Source organism: Mus musculus, chromosome 7, assembly GCF_000001635.26.
Source record: "Mus musculus strain C57BL/6J chromosome 7, GRCm38.p6 C57BL/6J".
Lineage (NCBI taxonomy): Eukaryota > Metazoa > Chordata > Mammalia > Rodentia > Muridae > Mus > Mus musculus.
Genome location: NC_000073.6, coordinates 19,546,186 through 19,573,673, shown reverse-complemented (window position 1 = coordinate 19,573,673; position 27,488 = coordinate 19,546,186). Strand labels below are relative to the sequence as shown.

General features: G+C 50.9%; 2 protein-coding genes across 3 annotated transcripts in view; both read left to right on the top strand.

Annotated features, from left to right (window-relative positions):
• The first annotated feature begins 330 nt into the window (after nucleotides 1-330).
• Nucleotides 331-8,725, top strand: Gemin7 (gem nuclear organelle associated protein 7). The gene is made up of 2 exons (NM_027189.2): nucleotides 331-365; nucleotides 7,998-8,725. The coding sequence occupies exon 2, from the start codon at nucleotides 8,006-8,008 to the stop codon at nucleotides 8,393-8,395; it is 390 nt and encodes a 129-aa protein (NP_081465.1). The 5' UTR covers nucleotides 331-365; nucleotides 7,998-8,005; the 3' UTR covers nucleotides 8,396-8,725.
• A 244-nt stretch (nucleotides 8,726-8,969) lies between these two features.
• Ppp1r37 (protein phosphatase 1, regulatory subunit 37) overlaps nucleotides 8,970-27,488 on the top strand; it is a 33,905-nt gene continuing 15,386 nt past the window's right edge. The window contains exon 1 of one of the 2 annotated variants that reach the window (XR_003946441.1): nucleotides 8,970-11,863. Coding sequence is in view for 1 of the 2 variants with exons in the window: in NM_199149.3 (NP_954600.1) it covers nucleotides 11,644-11,863 (220 nt within the window). In the remaining variant the exon portion in view is untranslated. The remainder of the gene's footprint in view (nucleotides 11,864-27,488) is intronic. The other variant, NM_199149.3, reaches the window with a different exon arrangement.

Below are 27,488 nucleotides of genomic sequence, written 5' to 3'. Positions count from 1 at the left end.
TTGACTATTCTCTTGTCTCACCTCCCGAGGGCGCCGGGGATTCCAAGCCTGGGAGCCACCATGCCCAACTTTCTGAACCTCTGTCTCGTGCTCCCCAAAGTGGGCATCTTAAATGTCCCTAACCCACAGGATGGCAGAGACCAGCCCTGGTCGCGTGCCCTGGAGAGGCCGATGAACATGTGGGGAAAGTGGAGGCGCGGGGCGGGGGCGGAACTCAGGAGCTCCGGACTCTGTGCCCATCCGGACCTCTGCTGAGGTTGCGCGGGCGGAAACTAGGCAGTCGGGGCTCGGCGCCTGCCCGGCCCTGGGCGGCGGCGGTGGCGGCGGCGCGGGTGTAGGAGCAGCGCCTGCAGGGACAGGCCTTGGTGAGTTCTCCGTGGTCGTGGGACATCTTCCCCGTCAGCCGCTCCGGGTGGCATTGGAGCTTTGGGGAAGGGACGGCCTGGAGAGAGACTGTACTCTGACGCAGGGAGGGGCGGGCGGGGTGGGAGGTGGCTGCCCCGGAGCGGATGGACATTCTTAGAATTTGAAAAGCAGGACGCTAGGAGGCCAGGAGGAATTAAAAGGAAACTGACCCGCCCGCCCACGGGTGCCGCGGAGGGAACAGATCCTGCCCTCGGGCTGCTTACGCTCAGGTGTGGCCCCATTTAGCGAATTTGCATAGGAGGTGGGAGGACTGCGGACTGTTACTTTACAATGCGAATGGAGAAATTGGCCCTATCTGCTAGCCTGGAAGCCCAGCAAGTTTCGCATCCTGGTAACTCAAGGTAGACCTAATGGTCTCCAAACTGACCCATTCCTCTTTAACTTTCTTCTTGTTGTCTGGGTTTTGTTTTGTTTTGTTTTCCCCTGAGATTATCAGGCAGAACAGTAGCCCCAGGCTGGCCTTGAACTGGCCCTGGGTAACTTTGAACTTTACATCCCGCCTTCACCTTCCAAGGGCCGAGATTAGAGGCCTGTACGAACTGCTACCAGCAGTTTATGTTAAACTGGTGAAGGATGTCCATTTCCTACTTTCGGTACAAGCACTCTACCGATTGAGCTACATCTCCAGCCTCTCCCACCCCTATAAACCCCACACCTCTCCCTATGTAGTTCAGGCTGCTGTAGAACTCTCTCTGTAGCTAAGACTGAAAGGAAAAGTACCTGCCCAGAACCTCCAGGACAAGTGCTCAGCACAAAGGAGATTCATTTGCCCCAGAAGGACAGAGAACAGGGAATTAGAGACAAAGACAGGAAATAGAGAATGAGGGAGATGGGGAAGGGAACAAGGGAGAAGGAGGAGGAGTATCCCAGAGGAACAAAGGACTGCCAATGGATAAAGAGGAGACAGACTTGACCCATAGAAAAATGGCAATTTATAAAGACACAAGGAGAAACCCTGTGTTAGGGTGAGGTGTTTAATTTTAAATAAGTGTGTTAATTAGGTGGGCCAAAGGGGGCTTTTGGTTGCTGGACTTCAATACTGTGATAATTCTACCTTGGTATTCAGCCTCAGGAGGAAGTATCCAAATAAGGGAGTAGACCTTGGTGGCTAGCTTTAGGAATGTAATCAAACACTTTTTCTCAAGGCGGAGGGAATAGGGCGCAAGGCCTGCCAGAGCCACTTTCACCACACCAGAACTGGCTAGCTTCCCTTCAAAGTCTGGCCTGCAGTCTCCATTTCCCCATGCCTCACTCCACTCTCCCTGAGGCACCAACGGTTGCCCTGTGACCAAAAGTATCCTTACCTGCTTCAGGCTAACAGACTGCTTAGCCAGGTATTGGGATGTATGGGTTTAGACTGTAATCTCTGGGTCAGAAACTGAGGTCAGGATGACCGGGAAGAGGGTAATTTTAGCTGTCCTTGCCATCTAGGACACTAGGACATATTCTTCCTGACTTTTCTCAAATCCTTGTTGTTGTTTTTTCAGCAGGGTTTCTCTGTATGTAGCCTTGGCTGTCCTAGAACTCACTCTGTAGACTAGGCTGGCTTTAAACGCAAGAGACCCCACCTGTCTCTGTCTCCCAAGCACTGGGCTTAAGGGCATGCATCACCAAACCCAGCATATATCAGTTTTTGTTTTCTTAAATCTTCCCATCTTGTCTCCAGACAGTCCAGGGCCCAATTGTGTTAGCAGGAAAGACCAGGAGAAAACACCTGCTCCAATGCTCACAGTTAGCTGCCTTTTTCTGACACCTGCCAGCCTGGACCCAGCAAAGTGAGATCTAGCCTCAGGTCCATTCCAGCAAATGGGGCTTCTAGGTATGATTAAATCTTCTTTAATTAGAGCCTCATGGCTCAGGCTAGCCTAAAATGTGAAACTCTTGAGCCTCAGCCGACCAGGGTTCTAGGTGTGAACTGCCACACCCCATTCTATATATATATTTTTTTTTCTCTATTGGAGCAAACAAGGCTCCTCACTGGTCCATGTGATTCTGTTTGGGGATCTAAGGAGGTTTTCTGACTACTGGCTTTGTTCCCATCTGCCCTTCCTTAAGTAATAGCCCTTGCTATTAGGATCCTTTTCCTTCCTTCCTTCCTTCCTTCCTTTCTTTCTTTCTTTCTTTCTTTCTTATTTATTTATTTATTTATTTTATTATGTATAATACAGCATGTATACCTGCAGGCCAGAAGAGGGCATCAGATCCCATTACAGATGGTTGTGAGCCACCATGTGGTTGCTGGGAATTGAACTCAGGGACCTCTGGAGCAGTCAGTGCTCTTAACCTCTGAGCCATATCTCCAGCTTAAAATGCTTTTCTTAAAATGCTCAAGTATTAACCTGAGTTGGAAGGCAGACTTGGGGCATGTGGCCCCTGACTGAGTTGGAGTGACAGTGGGCAGATAAATTTATTATTATTTTCGAGACAGGGTTTCTCTGTATAGCCCTGGCTGTCCTGGAACTCAGTCTGTAGACCAGGCTGGCCTCGAACTCACAGGGATATGCCTGCCTCTGCCTCCCCAATGCTGAGGTTAAAGGTGTGTGTGCCACCATTGCCAGTGGAGGATCAAACATTTTAGGCCACCTGGTGTCACGTGAGACACTGTCTCATAAATAAGTAAATAAATAAATAAGGCTTCAGGATGTAGAGTGCTTGCCTAGAATCTACCTGTGAGGGGCTAAGGGTGTGGTCCTAGCTGCTAGCAGCTCTAAGATTGTCTTTTCACTACACTCACACACACACACACACACACACACACACACACAGCCTTTAGTCCCCATAGGCTTAGGCTTCCCCATCTGTTGCAGGGCCTTGGAGCCTGCCTTGAAGACTTCTTATTCGACCTGTACAGCTTGTTGAGTGCTCTGCATGCCCCACACAGCACTAATCCTCTCACAGGGGCCAGCATATGCAGGGGATGCAGGGACCTCTGACTCCCGGTCCCTCCCTCATTCCCACAAGTCTATGCTCTGGACAGCAAGCACGGGGTTCCTGGGGATGGATAGCTCATGAGCAGTGTGTGGGCACCAACATCTCTCAGAGTGGAGACAACTCAAGTCCTGGGTGATGAGGCTCCATGTTAGCTGATCAGCCTCCTCACTCTAACCTATTGCCATGCCTGGAAGTCTACCCAGACAGGCCTCAAGCTCCAGTCTTCATGCCTAAACCTCCCTGTAGGTGTGTTCTCTGCCATGGCTCAGTTTATTTCATCCAGGACTGCACTGTGGTGTGACTGACCTGGAACTGTTCCCAAGCCCTTCTGGAAACCACTGTCCTATGTTACTGCTCCCTCTTCCAAGACTTCGACTCTCCTCTCGCCTCTTTCTCTCCAGACCTGTCTGGATAACTGCTCCTGTATTCCCTAGGGGCTGTAATGTCAAGGTCGTCCAGCAGGTCTGCTGTGCAGGTGCCTGTGTTTGGGATGGCAGAGCAAGGATAAAGACAAAGCTAGATGAGGTGGAACTTCCATGGAATTTCAGAGCTTTCTTGGAATTCCAGCATTCCACTGAGGTAGGAGGATCACCAGGGAGAAGCCAGCCTAGGCTTCAAGTCAATGTGCTAGAATCATGTATACCTCAAATCACATTCTTACCTGGGCTGGTCCTCCTCATCTCCCCTCCCCCAGCCGTTTGTTGTGTAGTCCTGGCTGCTCTGCAGGCCAGGCAGGCCTGGGCCTCGAATTTTAGTTACATTTATTTATTTGTGCGGTATGAAGGAAGATAGCTTTCAGGAGTTGGTTCTGTCCTTCCCCATAGGGTCTCAACTACCTAACTCAGCGGCCAGCACTCTTTCCCTCTGAGTCATCTCCTTCCCCTCATGTAGCTCAGGCTGGCCTCAAGCTGTCTATGTGGCCAAGAATGACCTTGAACTTTCTGATCCTCCTGCCTGTGCTCACAGGTGTGTACCGTCACACCCAGTTTTATGAAGTGCTGGTGTTCAAACCCAGGGCCTCCTACATGCTAGGAGAGCATCTACCAGATGTAGGTGAGCTGCATTCCAATCCCATTGCTGAACCTTCACTTTTCTTTTGCAACATTTCAAATGTGAATGGATGTTTTGCATTCATGTGTACCATGTGAGTGCCTGGCGCCCAAGGAGTCCAGAAGAGGGCATTGGATCCCCTGAAGCTAGAATTACATGTAGTAATTACATGTAGATGGTTGTGAGCCATCTTGTAGGTCGTGGAAATCAAACCTGCTTTCCCAAGTGCCCTTAATAGCTGAGCCATATCTCTACCCTCTCACTGCTGACCATGCACACAGACCCAGCATTAAGCCTAAGGGGCAAGTCCCAGGCCAGCCCTGTCTACAGCAGAGGTACTGGTGTCTGCACAGTGGTGAAAGCCTGCATTTCCTGAGGGAAGCTTGTTTTCCCTGGGCTGGGGGAGCATCCCATCAGGAGCACACACTGCTATAAAGGACAGACAGGATAAGGTGTTGGTGCAGGTCCACAGCCTGAAGCAGAAGGATCGCCTGAACCCAGGAGTTCCAGCCCAGCCCCCAGCCAAGCAATGTGACAAGACCTCATGGGGGTGTGGGCTTTGACAGTATAGAATTCCCTCCGCATTGTTTCTTTGTTTTTGTTTTTTTTTTTTTTCAAGACAGGAACTCACTCTATAGACCAGGGTGACCTCACACTCTAGATGCCTGTCTCTGCATCTAGAAAACTAGGATTAAAATCATGTAGTACTATATCCGGCTGTGGTCAAGTGCTGGCCGGGCACGTATGAAATCTTGGATTTGATTTCCAGGACCATATAAACAGCCTGGTATCCCAGTACTGGGGAGGTAGCAGAAGGAGGGTCAGAAATTCAAGACTAGCCTGAGCTATACAGTGAGCTTAAGGTCAGAGTGGGCTATCCGAGACCCCTTCTCAAAAATAGTGGTTTGAAAATGGGAACAGAGCTGGGCGTGGTGGCACACGCCTTTAACCCCAGCACTTGGGAGGCAGAGGCAGGCAGATTTCTGGGTTTGAGGCCAGCCTGGTCTACAAAGTGAGTTCCAGGACAGCCAGGGCTACACAGAGAAACCATGTCTCAAAAAAAGAAAAAAAGAAAGAAAGAAAGACAGAAAGAAAATGGGAACAGAAATGATAATGAATCAGTGAAGTGAGGGAGAAAGTGAGCTTGGCGTCCCCCATGTCTCCAGGGAAGGGCAGTGAGTGCAAAGGTCCTGTGGCAGGGCTGTATTTGCTCTACCTCAGGAATACTAGCTACTCTAAAGGTAGAAAGGGGAGGGGAGATGAGGCCAGAGGGTGACAAGGTCATATAACTACCACTGTGAGGACTCCATTTGAGGGAAGACCCCAGGGAACGGTCCTAAACAGAGGTCACTCTGGGATTTAGTTGTGTTTATGATTTTTTTTTTTTTTTTTTTTTTTTGAGACAGGGTTTCTCTGGATAGCCTTGGCTGTCCTGGAACTCACTCTGTAGACCAGGCTGGCCTTGAACTCAAAAATACGCCTGCCTCTGCCTCCCAAGTGCTGCGATTAAAGGTGTGTGCCACCACTGCCCGGCTGTTTGTTTGTTTTTAATGTGTGTGTGTGGGGGGTGCACGTCACTGTGTGCATCTGGGGGTCAGAGGACAAGTTTTGGACTCTGTTCTCTCCTTGGACTCTGTGGGTTCTAAGGATTGAAGTCAGGTGGCCAGGCTTGGCAGCAAGTTCCGAGACCTGCTGAGGTCTTCACTGATCCAGGATTTAGATATAACAGTATCCAGTGTACAGCCTGTCGGGGAAACACTGGGCTGGAGTAGCATACCTGATGTCCTCCGGCTTTTATGCCCAGGAATGAGCATGGCAGCTCACACACGTACATTCATATACACAAACAAAACAAGCCAAGCTTGACAGTTTACACCTTTAATCCCCACTGTAGGGAAGCAGCAGCAGGCATATTGTGGTCAGCCTCATCTAAATAGTGAGTTCCAGGGCTATACAGTAAGATTCTGTTTCAGAGAAAGGGAGAAGGTGGGGAGAAAGAAAAAATGATTCACCATAGGAAGGATGGATTTAGGAGCCCAGTGGGGAGATCACTGAGACAGTTCAGGCATGGCATGGTGGTGGCTGAACACAGGAAGGGACAAAAAGGGATGCTGATGCCTACCTAGACCTGGTTGGCCTTGAAGTCAATCCTCTTGCCTTGGCATCCTAGTGTGGGGATTACGAGACTGCGTCACCACACTTGACCATTAGGAGGGAACGTAAAACAATGCAGATGGCCTGAGATCACAGGATTTAGGAAGGCTAAGGTAGACAGGATGGTAGCTTCTGAGACAGTGTAGGCTATATAGTGATTTCCCATGCTCTTCTCTATCCCTACCCCCCAAAAAGGTTAGGGAGCAAGATGGCTCTGTGAGTAAAGTCTCAAGGTTCTCAAAACCAAGCTGACAGCCTTCATATGGTCCTATCCCCGGTAATATAGTAAGAAGAGAGAACTGGGCCCTGCAAGCTGTCCTCTGACTTTTGACTCTACATGTGTACCATGACACTGACATATACAAATAAATGCATTTGAAAACAAAAAGGCCAGCCGGGCACGGTGGCGCACGCCTTTAATCCCAGCACTCGGGAGGCAGAGGCAGGCGAATTTCTGAGTTCGAGGCCAGCCTGGTCTACAAAGTGAGCTCCAGGACAGCCAGGGCTATACAGAGAAACCCTGTCTCAAAAAACCAAAAAAAAAAAAAAAAAAAAAAGAAAACAAAAAGGCCAAGGTACTGCAAACTTTTTTTTTTTTTAAGATTTATTTATTTTATGTATATGAGTACATGGTAACTGTCCAGACACACCAGAAGAGGGCATCGGATCCCATTACAGATGGTTGTGAGCCACCATGTGTTTGCTGGGAATTGAACTCAGGACCTCTGAAAGAACAGTCAAGTGCTCTTAACCGCTGAGCCATCGCTCCAGCCCAATACTGCAAACTCTTAAAATTTCCTGACAGGGTCTCCTTAAGCAAAGGCTGTTTTCACTCAGTAGTTGCAATGTATAACGGGCATTGGATCATTCTGGATCTAGCTGTCAGGATGCTGACTGAGTGAGACTAGGCTGTATTTGAGAGGGACTGGGAATATTCTGACAGTTACCCCAGAACCATAGTAAAGCTATGACCAAAGTAGACACAAAGTGGGCTGGGGATGCAGTTAGTGTGCCTACCATGCAGGAGGCCCTGGCTTCCATCCCTACAGAAGGTGGCAAAGCAAACCTGTCCTCATGGTACCTGGTAGGAGGTAGGCAGGTCAGAAATTCCAGGTCCTCAGCTACACAGAGTTCAAGGTCCATCTGAGCTAAGGATTCTCTCTTAGAAAACAACAGAAGGCAAAAAGCCCCACATGGTATCGCAGACCTGTACAGCATTTAGAAGGCAGGGTGCTTGTATGTTCTGGGTCAGGCTGAGCTGACCAAAACCATGTAACAACAGACGGACAACATTCCCTACCTGAGGTGGAGCTGGGGGGATTGACATTGACGCACATTCTGGACAGGACAGCTATAGTCTAAGAGGCGAAAGCAAAGGATGGGCTTATTCTCTCCCTAAGCTGTGTGGCTTTAACTCTTTCACCTTCTTCCCAAAGCCAGAGCCATGCAGAGCCCACTGACCATTCCTGTGCCGGTGCCAGTGCTGCGCCTCCCTCGGGGCCCCGATGGCTTCAGCAGAGGCTTTGCCTCTGATGGACGTAGGACCATCCTGAGACCAGAAGTCGGAGAAGGTCATATTCAAGATCCCCCAGAGTCACAGGAACAGCGGGCCCGAGCCACTCTGCGAGAGCGCTACCTCCGCAGCCTCCTAGCCATGGTGGGGCACCCTGTGAGTTTCACGCTGCACGAAGGTGTGCATGTGACCGCCCAGTTTGGAGCCACAGACCTGGATGTGGCCAACTTCTACGTTTCCCAACTGCAGACTCCCATAGGTGTACAGGCCGAGGCCTTGCTTCGATGTAGTGACATAATTTCCTATTCTTTCAAGCTGTAAAACTGTCTGCCATTTTCCTGTGGGCATTGCCACAGTAGCCCAGGCCTCTGACTATTCCTGGGACATAGAGTTCTCAGCGCCTTCCTGGACTTCCAAAGCAATCTCCAACAAACTCTGGCTTTGAACTCAGAGGAACTCCAAACCAGATACTGCCTGGTGCAGGATGCAGATAACCCTGGCTCTGAAGAGGTGGGAAGATCATAAACTCAAGGCCAGGCTGTGCGGCAGTGGGGGACGGCAACCTCAGACATTCTAGATCTCTCTTGTTGGAAGGAGTGTTCTGCTTCACACACTGAGCGTCACAGAAATAAATTCCTGAGGCTTGGCCTTGCAGGCTGCTGTGTGTGTGTGTGTGTGTGTGTGTGTGTGTGTATGTATGTGTGTGTGTGTGTGTGTGTGCGCGCGCGCGCAAAGAGCACTAAAGAGCTTTCGAAGTTGAGCCTCTCAAGCTGTTTCTCCATCATCATCATCCCCCCCCACCCCCACCCCGCCAAAGAAATCATCATCTAGAGAAATCTGGCTCTGGCTTTCCTTTTCATTTATTATTTTATATATATGGGTGGTTTGCTTACATGGGTGACCATACCACATGCATGCAGTGATGGCTGAGGCCAGAAGAGGGCACCAGGTCCAATGAAACTAGTAAGAGATAGTTGTGAGCCGCCATGTGGGTGCTGGGAATTGTTTGTGGGTGCACTGCAAGATCAGCCAGTGCACTTAATGGGCTGAGCCATCTTCTCACCACACCCCAACCTTTTTTAAAAGACAGGATCCGGCTGTGTAGCCCAGGCAGGCTTGGAATTCACAATCCTCCTGCCTCAGCCACCCGAGTGCTGGATTACTTACAGGTCAGGCCACCATACTCAGCTTTTCTGCTTCTCTCTTTAGTTGTATCCCATGGAGAGTGGTGCCATGCTTAACATTTCTTTGTTTTAAAATTTTTAAATGGAGGTGTTTATGTCTGTGTGCCATGGGAGTGTGGGTGCACACGGAGACCAGAAAAAGATAGGCAGTCAGCAAAGCTAGGGTTACAGGTGCTTGTGAACTATGGGTGCTGAGAGCAGAATTCAGGCCCTCTGGAACGGAGTTGCTGAGCTGTCTTCCCACCCTCTGCTGTAGTCTTTAAAAGTTAGTAGTGTAGCTATCTCAGGCTAAAACTTGTGGGGCTTATCTAAGCAATGAAGCTGAGGCGTCCAGATAAAAGTATAGGGCTTGCACTGCTCCTGGCATCCTCCCCAAATGGCTGACATTCATCTCTGCATAAGAAATTGACCCGAGGTGGGCAAGGATGGCTTTTTACTAGAAAAGGCCTAGACAGGGCCTTGGCTTACACTAGGTTTCAAGGTTCCCTCTTGGTGATGTGGTCCACTGCAGTCACCTGCAGGTTTGTCTTCCCACGGAGGGGACTGGGAGTGGTGGTGGTGGTCACACTTGTGTGCCAGTGCCGTGCCAGTGCCCGGGAGCAAATGCTGCAGGTTGGTGGTTAGCGTTGAAGTTTTACCCTTCCTCAGTTTGCTCTAGCCGTCTAGTGAGGGAGTCTGTGTCCCCTGTTTCAGCCCCTTGTCACTAGAAATCTTTCAGTACATGATATCTGGAAGCAGTTCCTAGCTAAGCACAGTGACCCAAGTCTGTAATCCCAGCATTTGGTGTGGGGAAGGGGGTGTAGAGGCAGGAGGAGCCAGAGATAAAGCCTGTCTTTCCTACATGGCAAGTCAGCGGGCAGCCTGGATTACATGAGAACCAGTAAAACCAAACAAAACCCAACCCTCCCCCCCCAAACAAAGCCCACTTAATGCCTTTTGGAGTTCAGAATGTAACTGAAGGTTTGCATTAATTATAGGGGCTTTTGGTACTTCTCAGTCTCCAAAGTGTGCTAACCCCCAACTGTGAAGAGGAAAGCAGCTACCCTTAGCAGTGGTCTCAGTTATCAGTTCACACTGGAGCCTCCCTCCAGTTCCAGCCTAGCTCTCTACTTGGCAATGCTGTGCTCGACCCTCCTCAAATCCCGTTCTGTGGTTTCAGTCCCTGTGCCAGTGGGCTTTAATGAGCTGAGAAGGAAAAGCGAAAGTGCCCAGATGAATCCTGAGCTTTGGAATCGACCCCTTGGAGGTGTGGCTTAGGCTCGCTCAGGTTTGGTCAGCTGGTTCATCCCGAGCCTTTGGAATTCCTGCTCCCAGTTTTTGTTTTGTTTTGTTTTTATAGCAGGTTCATGAATACCTAGCAGACTCGTCTAATATTGTAATTTACATTTGATACAATTTTGACGAAAATTGTGCTAAAGTGTGCTCTTCTGTCGCTTCTGTCACTTGTACGTACTCATCCGATATTCAGCTTGGCTCTCAGCTCTCAGCACCTCCATCACTTTATCCTGCTCCCAGTACTTGGCTTAGCCCCACCAGGGTCTCCTGCTGTAGCACCTGCTTGTCTGAGGCTCCCTTTGTAATCCAGCCTAGCCTCGAATTCGCAACCTCCTCCTTCAGCCTCTCCAAGGCTCGGTTCACAAGGCGAGTCACTACCATGTCCAGCAAGTGGTTTTTTAATTAATATCTGATCCGTATTTTATATTTTAAGTTACTCATTTCTTGTAGACGCGTAGAAATCAGAGGACAATTTTGTGGAGGCGATTCTTCTATTTTTACGAACTCAGACGGCTTTAGCCGCTGACAGCCCTCTCGCAGGCCGCGGTTATAGGATTTGTATTGAATCCTTTCCCGAATTACTTGGGCTTGTGACGAATGTGCGGGAGCCTGACTGTTGACAGCTTGGCTTGTGGGGGGCGGGAGGGGGCGGCTAGAACTCGCGCATGCGCGGCGCTCCGGGAGACAGCGTTCATAGGCCCCGCCTCTGTGTTCTGCAGTTTGGCTCTGCAGATTCGCCGGTCACGTTTCTTTTTTCCGCGGAGCTTACTGTTCTTTGTTCCGGTCTTCCTGTCGTCCTCGACACGGTTTTTTTTCAGAGCAAAAGCTTGAGTCGGTGCTATGCTTTTCTCGGTACGCAGCGGGCCCTTCGGCTTGTAGCGAAAGTGTGGCTGCGGAAGAGCAGGTACTCGCGGAGCTCGGCGGAGGCGCGTTGGGGCTCCCGGCGACTGCGACGACGACGACGACGACGACGACGAACGGAGCGGACGGAGGCGGCGCTTGAGGCAGCGGCGAAGCCCATGCCCCGGAACGGCGGGAGGACCCGGAGAGACGAGTCCGGGGCCCGGGGCATGTCCCCGGGGCCCCCGTGAGGAGGAGGAGGCGGCGGCGATGGAGATCCCGCCGCAGGAGGCTCCGCCCGGGCCGGGCGCGGACGCCGACGCGGACGCGGAGGCCGAGACCGAGGAGGCCTCCGCCGAAGCTGAGTCTCCTACCGGGACCTCGCCCCCGGCCGATGGCCGCCTTAAGGCTGCTGCCAAGCGTGTCACGTTCCCATCTGACGAGGACATCGTGTCTGGAGCGGTGGAGCCCAAAGACCCCTGGAGACACGGTAGCTTTGGCGAGGGTTGCGGGGGAGAGCCTAGAGGCGGGTGGGACCGCCATAGGGCCGACCCCCACGGAGGTGGCCCGCGGCAAATGGTACTTATTGGTGATTTCAACGGTGCCTAGGTTAGAGCTGGAGGCAGAGAGGGGTTGGCGGGAGAGCTGGAAAGGTCCACAGGACTGGGTTTTCAAAGCCTAACCTTGTTTGGGAGTTTGGGAGGCTGGCAGCCAGCCTTTGAGTTCATGGTACACTCAGGGATAGATGAAGAGAGCCTGGTTATAGTATTGGGGGAAAGGTAAGTGCCTGAGTCCACGGGATGGTGAGAGCGAAGCAGCTGGTCTGTAAACCAGGAGGCAAAGCGTAGCCGGCTATGGCCATTGCTCTTTTGGCTGAAACGAGGACGGAAATAAACCCAGACTGTACAGAAGTTTGTAAACCCTCCGACTGGGAAAGGAGGGTCAGAGGCAGCAGGTAGTAAAGCAGAGGACGAGGTGGCCAGTTTGCCTGTGTGCGAGGAATTCCGCAGTAAGGTTCGGCAGCAGAACGCGGAGCCCGCTTTTACCAGGGTTTACCTGGGGAAGGACTCGGCAGTATTCCCTACTCAACAGAAGGTGACTTACATGTTGGGAGATGGGAAGATCTAAGATCTAGGCCTGTTGGTGGGGAGGTGGAACTGGACGGGCACTTGGAGGAGTGCATTGGCTTTGATGGCTTTGAAAGGGAAAAGGTTGCTGGGGAGATGGACACAGGCTAATCCCATTTCTGAGCTGAATTGTGTTTTGCTTGGGTGGAGCCTGTGAAGTGAGGTCACCCACTGGCCGTGTTCTATGGAAGCTAACCTGCTTGTCCAGGAACAGACAGACACGACTGCCAGGCTGTGGGCAGCAGAGTGGGCAGCTGGTAGCTTTGATGTATGTGGGCACGGGTGGGGGTGTGGTGGGGGGGACTTGGTTGCAGGAAATGATACACTGGGAGCCCGCCATAAATGCCAGTTTGACTAGTAATTATCAAAGAGACCGAGGTTAATTTAGACTTGGCTTGGGGAGCCTGCCAGGGCTGGGTGGTTTGTTTTGGGTTCTGAACTTCTTGGAACTGGTGCTGAGGACAGGAAGAGTCCACTGGGCCCTGGCGGCAGCCTGTTGTCCACTGTGGCAAGATCGCAGCAGGAAGGGGTGGGGGGAGCAGAGCGGCCATTCAGAAGTGGTTAAGAAACCTGGTGTGGCTGTCTGCAGCTGTGAGCCCAGCGCTTAGAGGCTAAGGCTGGATCATAGAGTAGACATTCTAGGGGGGGCTTGAACTGCATGGGGAAGCCCTGTTTCACTATAGAAAGAAAGAAAAGAGGGAAAAGAAAGGCTAGCTGGGTCAAATTCTGACTTTCCCACTTGCTGTCTTTTGCAACCACTGAGAATTTGCCTGGCTCCCCTGAGCCTCAGAGCCACCCTCCCCCAGAGTGACTGACAGGAGCAGTGGTCCAGGGTCTGCCAGAGACTGAGTGACATCACACATGAACTGTGCCTGGTGAGAGTGAGCGCTCCTAAACCCATGATGATTATGAAGGCAGCATTGAAGCCTGGAAAGAGCTTGCTTTTTCGATGGGGCCAAAGTCAGAACCTTCCAGGGTGAGGGTCAGATGGTGAGGCCTGGAGGTCAGGGCACCTGGAGAGTTGGTCACAGTTTCTGGCCCACAGTTTTTCTGAAAAGGCAGAGCCTTTTATTAATTTTTGAATTAAGTTTAAGGTGTTTTGTTTTTTGTTTTTGTTCTTTTAACACGATTGTCTTATGTAGCACAGATTGTGTATAGTTAAGGGTGACTTTGAACTTCTGACCTTCCTGCTTTCCTTTCCTGAATGATAGGGTTATAGGTATGTCCTAACACTCATTTTATGCAGGGTGGGGGATAGAGTCCAGGGCTCCCTTACTGCTAGGCAAACACTCTACCATGGTGCCACACTTGTGTAGTCTCAGCTGTCTTCTGATGCTTGACAGTCCTCCTGCATCAAAGTTCTAGGATGACACACATGACCCCCCATACCTGCAAGGTTTGCTGTTGAGAAAGCTGGTTTCTCCCCTCATGCCTCCGGTTTCTCTGTCTGCAAATGGAGGTGCTAATTTCTGAGTTGTAAGCTTTAAACAAGAGGCTCTTGTAAATTCCTGTCCTGGAAAGCAGCTAATTGGATTGCTGCTGTTAAGGGTGACAGGTAGAGTTAATGGTGACTCCTAGGCCAGGGAGACGGTCATTCTTCTAGCCTTCCAGAGTGACAGCCGAGACTACTTGCTGTTCACCTTTTGGTGGAGGGAGTAGAGAGCCAGCCATGACTTCTTGCTGGGAATGAGCTTAGGGAAGGGACTGTGAAGGTGGCCAGCGTGGACAGAGAGATTTGCAAAACCATCAGCATCTAGGGGTAGGTGCCCAGGAGGACAGCAGGGTTGTCAGTGGCCTGGGAGCTGTTGGGGATGGGAAGCTAGATGGGCCCAGAAGATTGTCGAGAGCCCAGTTGAGAGATGGGTCTCTGAGGATGGTTCAGCTTGAATCAGGGGTGGCAGGTGGTGTGTCACAGTTGGTCTGTGGACCCTCTATAGCATAGGGGTATATAATTTAAGCCATGGTCCTGTGGAAGAGCAGCGACCCCAAACAGTGCCCCTAGTGGCAGTCTTTGGAGGGTCTGAATTGTTTGAGATCCATTCTTCTCAGGGAGACTGATGGAAGGCTGACTGGGCCTGCAGGTGTTGGGAAGTAAAGGAAACCTGGGGTAGGGGAGCAGCTCTGAAGGACTGGGTCTACCAGTACTGGCTCCCACTCAGCCTCACTCAGGGTAGCAGTGCTGGCTGGGGTATTTGGTGTTTTAGGTGCCTATTTGAGGGCCAGAGCCCCCTCAGGCCTTGCAGGAGCCTGGTGTTGGAGGCCCCTTGAAGTGAGCTGATCTAAGGATCCATCCATTTCCTTGTAAAACCAGGGCCATTGGTGTTCTGTTTTCTATTTCCTCTTTGGTGCCCTCAGCAGGAATGGGAGCTGACTTACTCAGCCCCACCTGGAGTTTTGTAGCAGTGTGACCAGCCTGAGATGGAAGTTGGGGGGGAGGTGTCCTGGCTGTGTGTCTATAAAGCAGGGCCAGAGAGGCTAGGATGCCATATCTGGGGAGCTGGAGGCAGCTGTGCGGGCGGAAAGTGAGATTGGGGAATAGGGCGGTGGTGGAAGTCGTGAGTGGAAGAGGCACATTGGGCATGTGGGTACTGGGAGAGGGAGCTGGCCAGTGCTCCCCTGATAGAGGCAGCCCTTGGACCCTAGTTCTTTCCAGGAAGCAGGAACCTTTTTAGACCAGACCTCAAGAACATGCTCAGCTAGCCTCTCCAGGCACTGCTGGATTCTGGGCTTTGCAAGGCAGGCTTGTGAGAGAGACTTGTGATCTAAGCACATGACACCAATGATCCTGCCTGCCCTCCCTGCTGTTCCCCACCCTGCAGCCTGCCAGTGGCATGTGGCCAGTTCTCACTCAGAGTCCTGGGCTGCCCACCAGGAGATTTCTTGTGAAGTTCCAACATGTGACCATTCCTAGCCACCTGGAGTCAGGGAAGAGGTGATGAGGGCAGTGGCCATGAGGGGGACAGCCATACTGTTTCATACTGTTTGTTCTCCCTAGCTCTGCTCTGTACTCTGGGAACTGGTTTGACAGGTAAAAGCACATCTCTTGGGTCTAGGAGGGCTGTGACAAGAGCTGGGCAGTAGACGGGGCATGGCCTCTGTCTGGGCAGTGCAGCTGTGGGATGGTGGGGTGCAGTGTGGAGTGCAGCACAGGAGCCACAGTGCATCTGCTGCTGCCCCTTCATCCCGCATCTGCGTGCAGCGTGTCCCCTTGTACACTTCCCCCAGCACTTGCCATCGACACCCCCCCCCCTTTCCCTCAGGCTTGCTCCTCAAGATGAGTGAGTGCCTTACTTTGGGCACAGGTCTAAACCTCCAGGCCCAGCCTTGCCTGAGGGCAAATTGCCCAGCCTCTCTGAGTACATTGAGCTGAAGATGTGAGGGGCACCAACATGACAGGTTTGCAAGGTGCCAGGCTTCAGACTGGGGACATTGCTGTCCTGTCCACAGTGCACTGAAGACTTTGGGCCAGTTGCTGCTTCCATCCCACACTTTATGCTTGCCGCTCTCTGGCCCATGGACCTGGGTGGTGCCTAGTCTCTTTAACCTTTAGTTCTTGATGTGTGTTTCTGTGCTAGCCCCACTTGAGAGGGGAAACAGTCACTGCTCTGACTCCAGTCTGGTTCTGAGTACAAATGTGGGAAGGGATGAGGTTGTTTTAGGTCTGATACCCTGTGGTGGCATTTGGAGGAAGTTCTGGGGCAGTTGATCCAGTTTGTGCCAGGACAGGGCGCTTCCTCCAAGGTGCCTGGCAGGTGTTGGCAATACCCAAAGGCACTCAGAGCTGGCTCTGGGCACAGTCCCTGAGCTGATAGTGCCTCTAGGGCATTGCTCCAAAAGGATTAAGATCTGGGAGCCATAGGCCTGGACTGGACCAACTGCAGGCCTCAGGGGCTTGGTTTTGCACAGCCCTTCCTGGCTGTCTCTCCTGTGCTCAGGCCCTTCTGAGCAGACTGCAGGCTACAGGGTGACCTTGGCTGGCCTCCATGTGCTCAGTGAGGGGAATGCTGACATGCTGATACAGGTGACCCCAAGAACTCAGGTGATGGCAGCTAACTTCTGCAGTAGAGCATAGGGCCGGGCTGCTGACCTTAGTGCTCACATGTCCCTGCTCTCTATGACCACGTACCCGTAGGGGCTAACCTTACCTGAGTCCCATGGCCACCCCTCTGGACAGTCATCACTCCGGCTGTGAGGACTAAGGGTAGAAGTGAAGTGACTCCCCTGCCTTTGTCACACTGCCAGGGAGGAGTGGGCTGGGACTGAGAACCAGGTGGCCTGCTCCTAGAGCCTATACTTGTAGTCCTGGTACTGTCTGCAGGACGAAAGGCAAGCTGTGTCACTCTAGGTAGCATGTGTAGTCTTGCAGGGCAGTAACAGGAATAAGAAACAGTAAAGGCCTTGGCCTTGGACACTCACAAGGAAACTAACTCCTAGGTGGCTTCAAAGTCCCAAGAGGGCTGGGCTACCCTTCTACCTTTTGCTAGCTGCTTCTCCGCACCCTCTGTCCTTAGGACACACTTTTGTAGTGCAGCTGTGTAGTCTTGCTGAACAGGTAACTCAGTGGCATTTAAATGCTAGTTGAAGAGAGAGAAGATGGCAGGAGATCCCAGAGTGACCAGTAAGCACCTAGGCTCAGTGCTGAGGTCTATGGTGAGAAGTTGAGGGTAGGCACGGGGTCTGGTAAGTCCTAGGAGCTAGCCTGGTGTGGCTCAGCTTCAGGTATGTGGAGACTAGTGCCAGAATCAGCTAGAATGTAGTGTACAGAACAGAATTAAAAGGCCAGGGAGGCCACAGGTAAGGCTGAGCAAGACTGCAGAAACACTGGAGAAAATGGAGCTGGGGGCTGGGGAGGTGTGTGTGTGTGTGTGTGTGTGTGTGTGTGTGTTTGATGTATATGTAGCTAGACAATTTTGGATTTTTGTTTGTTTGGTTTTTGTTTTTGGAGACAGAGTTTCTCTGTGTAGCCCTGGCGGTCTTGGAACTCATTGTGTAGATCAGGATGGCCTCGAACTCAAAGATCCACCTACCTGCGTCTGCGTCTGCGTCTGCGTCTGCGTCTTGAGTGCTGGAATTACAGGCATGCATCACCACCGCCCAGCGAAGAGATTTTGCTGTAGCTTTGCCTAGCAATCCTATATAGAAAAGACAGGCCTCAAAGTTGGAGATCCCTTCTGCTTCTCTCTGTTTAGTGCTGAGACTAAAGGCGTGCAGTACTGTGATAGTTCTGCTTCATCCTCCAGGGCTGTGTGTAGAGGCCACCATGCCTGGTAGTTTGTAGTTTTTATTGAACCCAGGTCTCCTGCATGCTATGGTAGTGCTTCTTTTACAAGCTGCCTCCTCAAGTCAGCCGTCATTGCCTTTGATCTGAGCCATTGCTAGTTATTGTTATACCTGTGAGATGCCTGGTGCCCACTCACTCCACCCCACCCCAGGCTCTCAGAGGCCTTCCCACCTCTTCTGTTAGCTCACTCTTTTTTTTTTTTTTTGGTTTTGGTTTTTCGAGGCAGGGTTTCTCTGTGTAGCTCTGGCTGTCCTGGAACTCACTTTGTAGACCAGGCTGGTCTCGAACTGAGAAATCCGCCTGCCTCTGCCTCCCCAGTGCTGGGATTAAAGGCGTGCGCCACCACGCCCGGCTCTGTTAGCTCACTCTTGATCTCCAGTGTAGCCCACCCAAGCCTCCTGTGAGGGCCTTTTTTTTTTTTTAACTTTTGGAGACTACCATGTGACCTCTTTTTTTTTTTTTTTCTTTCAAGACAGGGTTTCTCTGTGTAGCCCTGGCTGTCCTGGAACGCACTCTGTAGACCAGGCTGGTCTCGAACTCAGAAATCTGCCTCTGCCTCCCGAGTGCTGGAATTAAAGGTGTGCGCCACCACGCCCGGCTCCATGTGACCTCTTGTAACTCCACAGTCCATTCAAGTCTCTTAGAATCCTGTGCAACATTGATATCTTGTCACTTGTTAAATCCAGAAAGTTTCTTATTCTAGAACAGTTCTGGTTAAAGGGTCCCTGGTAGGAAAATGTAGAGGTTGAGGTGGTCTTCCTTCTGCATCTGGGAAATATCAGTTGCACTTGAGGTAGCATGGGACCCAGTGATCATCACTCTGCACTGAGGTTGTGTGGCTTGTTAGCTTCTTTGCCTCACTAGGCAGTTTATTTGTGGGCTGATTCTCAGAGTGATGTGGCCTCCTGCTTCCCTCCTCTTGCTGTGAAGAAAGCAGATGACTTGTGGCCAGGAGCAGTTTTCCTGAGGGTGACATCAGTACCTCCACTTGGGATGTGCGACCTTGGATAGGTACTCCTGTGCCTCTGCTCCCCTTGTTGGCAGAATGCCTTGGAGTTTTTAGTCAGATTGTTTTGATTTGTGGAGGGGAAAAGCAGGAATCTGGTAAAGAGAAGCATGCAGCAAGGCACAGCCTACCAGTGCTGTTGGGAGCCCTTCTGTGGCCCATGGTGCCTTAGGATGCCACTCTAGGTCCAGGCCTGTCCCCTCTGAGGGCTGCATCTGCATAGGCAGCTGGTGTCTCTGGTTGGTGGAGAGCCCCCAGTTCTAGGAAGGAGCTCCAAGGCTGGGTGCCAGAGTCCTTAGATGCACAGGGCTCAGCAGTGTCCCTGTGCTGGGAAAGCTCCTTGAAGGCCAGGTTCCTTGGAGATGATAGCCCTTCATAGTACCCAGCCTCCATCTTTGGCAGGGCTGGACAGTGATGATGGTGCACAGTCAGCCTCACATCTTGCCTCCACTCCCTTCCCCTCCCTTCTCCTTCCTTTCCATCCAGGCAGCTGCAAGAATAAGCTGCCTGAAAGCTTGGGGGTGGCATTTGGGAAGTGTCTGCTGCCACTGCTCTCTGTGCTCATGTGACTGGCCCAGCACCCTCTCCCTTCCCAGCAGGAGCCTGCAGGCTGGTGATTCCAGCGGGGATTGCTTCCCTTGGTTTGGATGGGTAGCCCCACTTGCAAGCTGCAGCTTGAGACACAAGGTTCACACTTATGGCCATCTCTCACACACCCCTCCCTTCCTTTCAGTCTCAGGGGCTGCCTTTGTAGCCTTGTAGTTACAGAACCCTGTCTGTGCAGAGTGCCACTGGGACTGATTCCCCAGAGAGCAGAAGAGAGGAGCTCGGGAAGGAGGTGCTGCCAGAAGTTGAAGGCAAGCCTCCACAGCAGAGGTTGGCTTTTCTGGCTTCTCCGTGGAAGCATGGTGATGGTAGAGAAGGTAGTAGTGATGGTGGTATTGACTGGGGAGCAAGGAAGACACTCAGAGTTCTCTTGTACTTAATCTTTACTAGGTCTTGACTGTGTTATTGACTTCAGTCATCTTCGCAGTAGCAGGAAGCAGGGTGTGGACCCAACTGGGGTGCCAGAGCCACCCAGGTCTCAGAGCTTGCACTGGCTGTCCAGGAGGATTTTCCCCTTTGCCCTCGCCTGGGGTGTCTTCAGGACGAAGCCCACACCGGTGCCCCGCTGCCTGCCCCACGCACTCAGACTGAGGTGCTCCTGCTGATCCCTGCCGTCTTGGTCCTGACCATTCTTCCATTTGGTTCAGAGGACTCCACCTCCCCTGAATCCCCAAACAGAATGCTGCCCTCCTCCCTAGCTGCCATAGTCCCTCCTCACATGGTTATGCGGCCATCTCCCCACTAGACCTGAAGCTGCAGGGGCACACCGTCCTGTTCATTTGGCTTCTGGGAGGAGGCACAGGCTTCAGCCCTTGGGAAAACTGAAGGGCTTGTGACAGAGTGTGTCAGTGGGGACCTTGGGGCACTTAAGATCAGAACAGTGTTGGGGGTGAGATGATTAGCCTTCCCTCCGTCCCTCCCTCCTTGTCTCTCTCTTTCTTCCCCTCTCCCATTTATGTATGTGTTTTTCAGACTGGGTATCACTGAACCCCAGGCCTGCTTCATCTGCGCTGGGATTGTAGGTGTATGACCACTCTTGGCCCTTCCATGTATATATATATATGTTTGTTTGTTAAGGTAAAGTCTCATGCGGTCCTGGGTGGCCTCAAACTTTTAAGTAACTTGAGGATGATCCTGAACTCCCAACCCTCTTGTCTCTACCCTCGAGTGATGGATTACAGGCCTTTACCATCATACTTGGTCCTTGTATTATTTTTGAGACACTCTATCTAGCCCAAGCTGGCCGGAGACTCAAGAGCTTTAGCCTCCTGAGTTCTGGGATTCAACGTGTAGATCTGGAGCTGGGATTTGTTCACGTCTTTGTCCCCTCAGTCTTTTGGACCCTGCCATCCTGAGAGTAGCATAAGAGCCGACTGCTTCCTGTCTTTATCACAGCAGTCTTGAAGGTCTTGAAAAGCAGCCTGTGGCCTCCCTTTGCTTCACAGCGTCAGTCTTCCACCTGCCACCAAAGCCCAGAGCTCTACTATGACCCATCTCTGCCTGCCTTCCTAGCTGCCACTCAACTTGTCTGGCCCTGTAGCACCAGCTTCCTTGTAATGCAGGAGGGCCTCACGTGTCATCTGTCTAGATTGATAGCCCTGTGGACACAGCTGGCTCTAACCAACAAATGTTCTCTCTCAGTCTCCAGGGCTCCTGTGGGACTCTGTAGATCTGCTGGTGCTCCCTCCTGTTTGAGACTGTGTCAGAGGCCAGAGGGCATTTTCTCTGGCACTACTGTTTCTTCAAAGTCCATGCCATGTGGCACTGTCCATGGCTTCACCAGAACTTGATAGGGTGGCAGGGGAAGGAAGTGGTGGATGGTGTTGGTGTCAGTGGCCCCAGGAACAGCAGGATGGCTCAAAAAAAGCTTGTAGATGGATGCCCCACCTTCCTATGATATCCCACCACGCTGCTAAAAAATGCAATTCAGAACTGAAGTGCCAGGACACAGGACATTTGCTCTTAATTTGCCCTTTGTCAGAGGCCAGGGTTCTGGTCCACTGCAGCAAGGTAGTATTCAAGGTCCTTTGCCAGTGTGTGTGGTTCCCAGTTCTTCCCCTGCAGGGAGGTTTCTGGAAACTGAACTGTCATCCTACCTGTAGGACAGAGGTACAACCTCCCCTTCCCCCAGCCCCCCAGCAATACTCAACAGGGCAGAACTCCAGCCGCCTCACCCCCAACTGTCCTGTAACCCCTTTCTCAGTCTCATTCCTCCTGGACCTGACCATCCACCTATGAGGCTCCATATGCTGACTCCCCTGCCTAAATGGGGCCAGAGCTGAGGTCAGAGACTGCTCCTCCACCAGGGACTTGAGTTTTCAGCTCCCCAGGAGTGGACTTGCGAGCAATCAGGCAGCCATAAAACTTATGAGGAACAGCCACCCAGCTTCCCGGTACCGACACCTATGAAAGACAGCAACACTTGTTGCTCTCTGTCCTCATTGTGCTCTGCCCTGGAGCATGAAATAGAATCTCACTGTGTTACGTCATGTTTACTTATTAAGAGTCTCTGGTAGACAAGGTTGGCTTCACTAAATGGCTCTTCCTGCCTGTGCCTCTAGAGTGCTGCGATTACAAGTATATGCTGTGGCTCCTGGACTTACTGTGGTTTTGATTTGTGTTTTCTAATGGCACATGGCCTTTATGTGCTGTTTTTAGACACTTGATCATCATCTTAGAGAAATGGCCTTTCACATCTTTGACTGTTTATAAATTGTGTTGTTGTCTTGCTAAGTTGTCTGAGTTCTCTCCCTCTCCCCCGACTCCCTCCCTCACACTAGCACAAGCACCAGCAATAGAATATTCAGGGTGCCGGGCTCTTGTAGGTGGTTGTTATTTCTTCCCAGGGTCTCTGGGTGGTACCCAGGCACAGAGAGAGGCAGATGAAACTGCTAGGCTATGACAGGAAAGTTCAGAACTGCACCTTTTCATGTCATCTTCCCATTTTTATTTTTAATTTTTCCTCTCTTGAGACAGGGTCTCACTATGCAGCCTAGACTGTAGATTAGATTGGCCTCAAAGTCAGAGAGATCTGCATGCCTCTTTCTTAGGTGTGCTGGAATTAAAAGCATGTGCCACTAGGCCAGCCTTGTCTTTCCATTTTTTTAAAAAGTATGGCCAAAGGGCCAAGCATGATAGCTTATGCCTGTAATGCCAGCATTTGGGAGGAGAGACAAGGATCAAGGGTAGCCTGGTTATATGAGAGATGACTCAAAACTCAGGACTCAACCAGGTATGATGGCTCATGCCTGTCATCCCCGCACTCATGAGGATTGCCACCATTTAAGAACAGCCTGGTTTACAGATCTTGAACCCTTCAAAAAATAGAACAAAAAAAAAGTACACTTTAAAATGCATCTTGGGCCGGGCAGTGGTGGCACAAGCCTGTAATCCCAGCACTCAGCACTCGGGGGGGGGGGGGGGCACAGAGGCAGGCGGATTTCTGAGTTCCAGGACAGCCAGGGCTACACAGAGAAACCCTGCCTCAGGGAAATAAATAAATAAATGAATGAATGAATGAAATGCATCATGGACTGTGGGGACTGCCGCCCGCCTTGCCCTGCTGCCCCTGCTGTTTCTGACTTGCCAGTCCTCTCTGCTAAGCTGGTTTCTTTCAGTTTTCAACCACAGAGATGACCAGCGCTGAAATAACCAATCCTTAAATCTTCCTCTTGCCCCTGAGTAGCTTTTGAGCAAGTTCATAGATGACTTTACCAGGTCATAGGTTGGGAACATTTGAAACATCAGGTTCAGTTTGTGTTTCTGGACAGAGACCATGAGGGACAAGACTCCATGATGTTCACCAAAGCAGTAAAGTAGTGCTGTGTTTATGCTGCTGCTTATATTTGGATGTCTTCTGGGTATGTGTGTGGTTTTGATTTGTTTTGTTTTTTGGAGTAGAGTCTCACTCTGTAGTCCTGCTGGCCTTGAATTCTCTAGTCCTTCTGCCTCAGCCTCTTGACCAGTTGACACCAGCATCCCTTGTGAAGTTTAAGAACCAAAGGACACAGATAGCCATTCATTCTCAAAAAACTAACAAACAAATGGACTGGGTTTCTAGCTTAGTGATGAGTGCTTGCCTGGCACATAGACGGCCTCAGGCTCAGTCCCAGCTGCTTTAAGAAAGTGACAGAAAACGGATGGCACAGATGTAGAGTTGAGCGAGTAGTCACTGAAGATCCCTTAAAAAGAGGAATATTTAGGGACCAGAGAGATGGCCGAGCAGTTGAGGCAACTGGCTGCTTTCCCATGGGATCTGGGTTTGATTTTAGCTCCCATATCATTCAGCTTACAACTGCCTATAACTGCAGTTCCATGGAGATCTGGCACATTCTTCTGACCTTCTGCACAGATGTGAGACATAGAAACTCATAACTCTATATTTTATTTTTTGTTGTTGTTATTTTTTTTCGTTGTTGGTTTTGCTGTTTTTATTTTGTTTGTTTTTGTGACAGTTTTTCTGTATAGCCCTGGCTATCTTGGAACTTTCCCTGTAGATCAGGCTGCCTCCTAGTTGCTGGGATTATGGCATGTGCCACCACCACACAGCAAAATTTTGTTTAAGAGTTTCAGCACGAACTGAAGAGGTGACTCAATGGTTAAGGGCACTGCTCTTCCAGAGGTCCTGCGTGCAGTTCCCAGCAACACGTCAGACTACTTTAGCTTTGAAGTGGTTTAAATGCCCCGTGAGGGCTGAAGTCTGAAGCTTCTGCTCTCTTAAGGCACCTGGAGTCACGTGGGACCCACGTACTAAACAAACACAGGGACACAAGATTCTTAAACAGAAGTCTTTAAAGCCAGGTGTGGTGGCTCACGCCTTTAATACCAGCACTCGGGAAGCAGAGGCAGGCGGATTTCTCAGTTCGAGGCCAGCCTGGTCTACAAAGTGAGTTCCAGGTCAGCCAGGGCTATACAGAGAAAAGATGTCTAAAGGGCCCTCCATTTTTCCTTCCTTTTTGATGATGAGGTAATGCATTGCTCCTGAGGCGCATTGGGTAGGCTCAGGGGCTGCCAAGGCAACCCAGGATCATGAAAGCTGTACAGTGGAGTAAGGCCTGTTGCCACTGTAAAGGTAGTTCTGAAATGCAGGTTTTAGCTGGGAAGGAGTAAGGTCATCCATGGGTCATACACAAGGCCTCAGTTCATTGCTGCTTTAACATTCATATTTCAAATACCACTAGGTAAAGAAATGTCAGCTCTGCACAGGCAGGTGTGAATTGTTTTCTTTCTGATGTTTAAAGTGTTACTGGTACACTTTGTGTCTGTGTATGATGTGGGGAAACAGGTCATGGTACACGTGGAAAGATTGGAGGACAGCTTTGTGTAGTACATACTTTGATTCCACTTTATGTGGGTCCTGGGGATCGAACACCAAATTGTCAGGCTTGTCCGGAAGCACCTTTACCCTTCCAGCCAACCTCCTGGCATGTGCCACCATGTGTTGTGCCGAATTCTTGACTCTCAGCTGGCAAGTGATGCCACTCAGGCTCCGGCCTGAGGGCCTCCTGTCTCCTCCAGTGCTTCTCACTTTCCTGTCTTTCAGTGCCACCTCAAGTGCACCTGACTTTTATTCAGAAAGACTTAGAAGAAAGATCTGCTCTCTGGTGGCCTGTCCTTCCTTAACCCCAAACCCTGTTAGGTGCTTTCGCAGGCTACCTTGAGGCCCATCACTGATTGATGGGTTGTCATATGGATACCAATGGCAACATCACCCTATAGGGTACTGTAGGTTCCCTGGTGAGGTATGTTATTAAGAGGAAAAAGTGGGTTTCAGTGTCCTGTTCTCACTGGAGTTGAATCTGGTTCAGAGAACATGCGAGCTTCAAGCTCCATCATTCCCTAAAGATCTGAACCCATGTGCCTGTGCTGGCCTCTGCAGAGGGAGCAGGTAAGGCACTGATGTCAGCAGTCCACTGCACACTCCCTACTCTGGTCAGGGCTGCTACCTAGAGAAGTGAAAGGCCCCAGGCCACAGAGTCTCAAGGACTGGTCAACTATGGTTTTGAAGAGGGGATGACACATTGCTTTGCACCCCTTTACAAAAGGTGGACAAGGCCAGCAACAGTGCATGGAATTTTGTAGGAGCAGTTAGGGCAGCATGGGGCCACCGTGGGCTTGTAGATAGTGACAGAGATTGGAGATCAGTGTCAGACTGCAATCTCAGGTGCTGGCTGCCTTTTTTTTGAGACAGGGTCTTGTATTAGCCTAAAACTCGACAGGTAGGCTAGGTTGGGTGGCCAGTGAACCCTACACAGGTCTGCTTGTCTCTACTTCCCCAGCACTGGGATTACAAAGGCATGCTACCATACCCAGCATTTTGGGTTTCCCTATGTTAAGTTGGGGTGTGTGTTCCATGTATGCATGCATGTGTACTATGAGGTGTGCCTGGTGCCTAAGGAGACCAGAAGATGGTATTGAATCCAGAAGACTCAGTCCAGTCTGCCCTGCCTCTGAACAGCTGAGCTTTTCAAGGCCTGAGTACAGAGCTTTACCTCCTGGGGCAGTGCAGCTGTTTTGCTCATTGGCAAACTGAGAGATGGTTCCTCAGTCCTACTCAGTGCCAGGTTTGAGTGGACAAGCTGCCTGCTTGGGCTGCAGCCTTTTCCTTACCCGTGCACCCCTAGCCGGCTGGCTCCCTTAGGGTATCTTTTGTCTTGCCACACCTCCCTTGGTGCTCACTGCCTTGCCTATCCCCAGGTCTTCCATTGTGTACCCTCAGCTATCCAGCCCTGGGTAAATATTTAAGGGTAAATAGTGGGTGTGCAAGCAGTGTTCCTAGATGCAGCTGGGTCCCTCTCTCTGCAGTAAGAGTTGTGTTTGCTCTGCTCTTCCACTACCTGGTCACCAAGGTGTCTGGCCTTGGACTGTGATGATGATTGCTGCTGTTTACAAAGCACTTTAATTTTACTGAGTTGGCTCACTTACTGCTTCTAGAAGTCTCTCTGTGTGTGTCCTTGGTGGTTTTCTGTATATGGAGACCCAAACATTAGATAAGATGCAGGGCCTACAGCAGTTTGGATCTTCTGGCCATCAGGGATATGAGGCAAATGAGAGTGGTCAGTACCTTGCTATTGGACCACACTTCACTCTTTGTGTCTCTAGAACCTTCCCTCTGCTGCTGTGTTTCAGGTGACACAAGTCTGGCCATCCTGAGTAGTCAAGGTCCCTGGCACAGGCAGCTTCTATAGAAGGAATCAAGGTCTGACTCCCAACTGGGTGTCCTCATTGGGTCACTGTTTCCTCTTTGTGAAGATCCATTCATGTCCCAAGGCAGAATGTCATCAGTGTCTTCAGGTGCACGCATCCTGCTGGGGCCGTAGAGGAAAGCCTGCGTGCACCCCAGCAGAAAGCTTTAGTCAGTGATAATCGTGGTGAGCTTAGTCTCTCCTCAGCACCAGGCTAGATGTATTCTCATAGTTGTTCAAGCATTCACCCAGTCAGATTCAGTTCTGTGCCCTGTAACCGGAAAGGGAGCTGTGGGAGACAGGAGAGCAGCAGCAGCTCCACAGTTGCCTGAGAGTTGTCTGAGTGCATGCCACATGCAATGGGCTGTGTGTGGAGGCCAGAAGAAAGAGAGCACTGGGGCCACAGAGCTGGAGATACTGAGAAAGCTGCAGCTGCACTTAACCACTGCAGCATCGCGCTCTAGCTCCTTTTTTATTTGAAATAACTAAAAACTGAAACAGGGCACACAGGATGGCTCAGAGGGAAAGTCATTTGCTGCCAAGCCTGTTTGTTGGTTTCTCCTGACCTACATGGTAGAAGGAGAAAAGCAATTCTGTGGTCCTGTGGTTGACCTCTAACCTCTGCGTGTGTACAGGAAGTAAATGAAAAAGAAAATACTAAACTTTGTATACTAATGAGATAAGTATGCTGTTAAACACAGTACAACTACTGCTACACATACTCTGCACCTGCTTCAGGATGATGGTTGGAAAATGTTAGCATATTATCATATTAAACTTCTCTGTTTCTGTATGAGCAGAAGGCCTGTGTGTACATTGAAAGCATTCCAGCTCACACATGTGATCTGAACTGAGGCATTTCCGGCATCCAGCATGGGTATTTATTTACATGGTGTGACGGCATGAGTTGT

What these genes read in the sequence shown, in the direction of transcription:
- Gemin7 (NM_027189.2), top strand. Translation starts at nt 8,006, where the DNA reads ATGCAGAGCCCACTGACCATTCCTGTGCCGGTGCCAGTGCTGCGCCTC.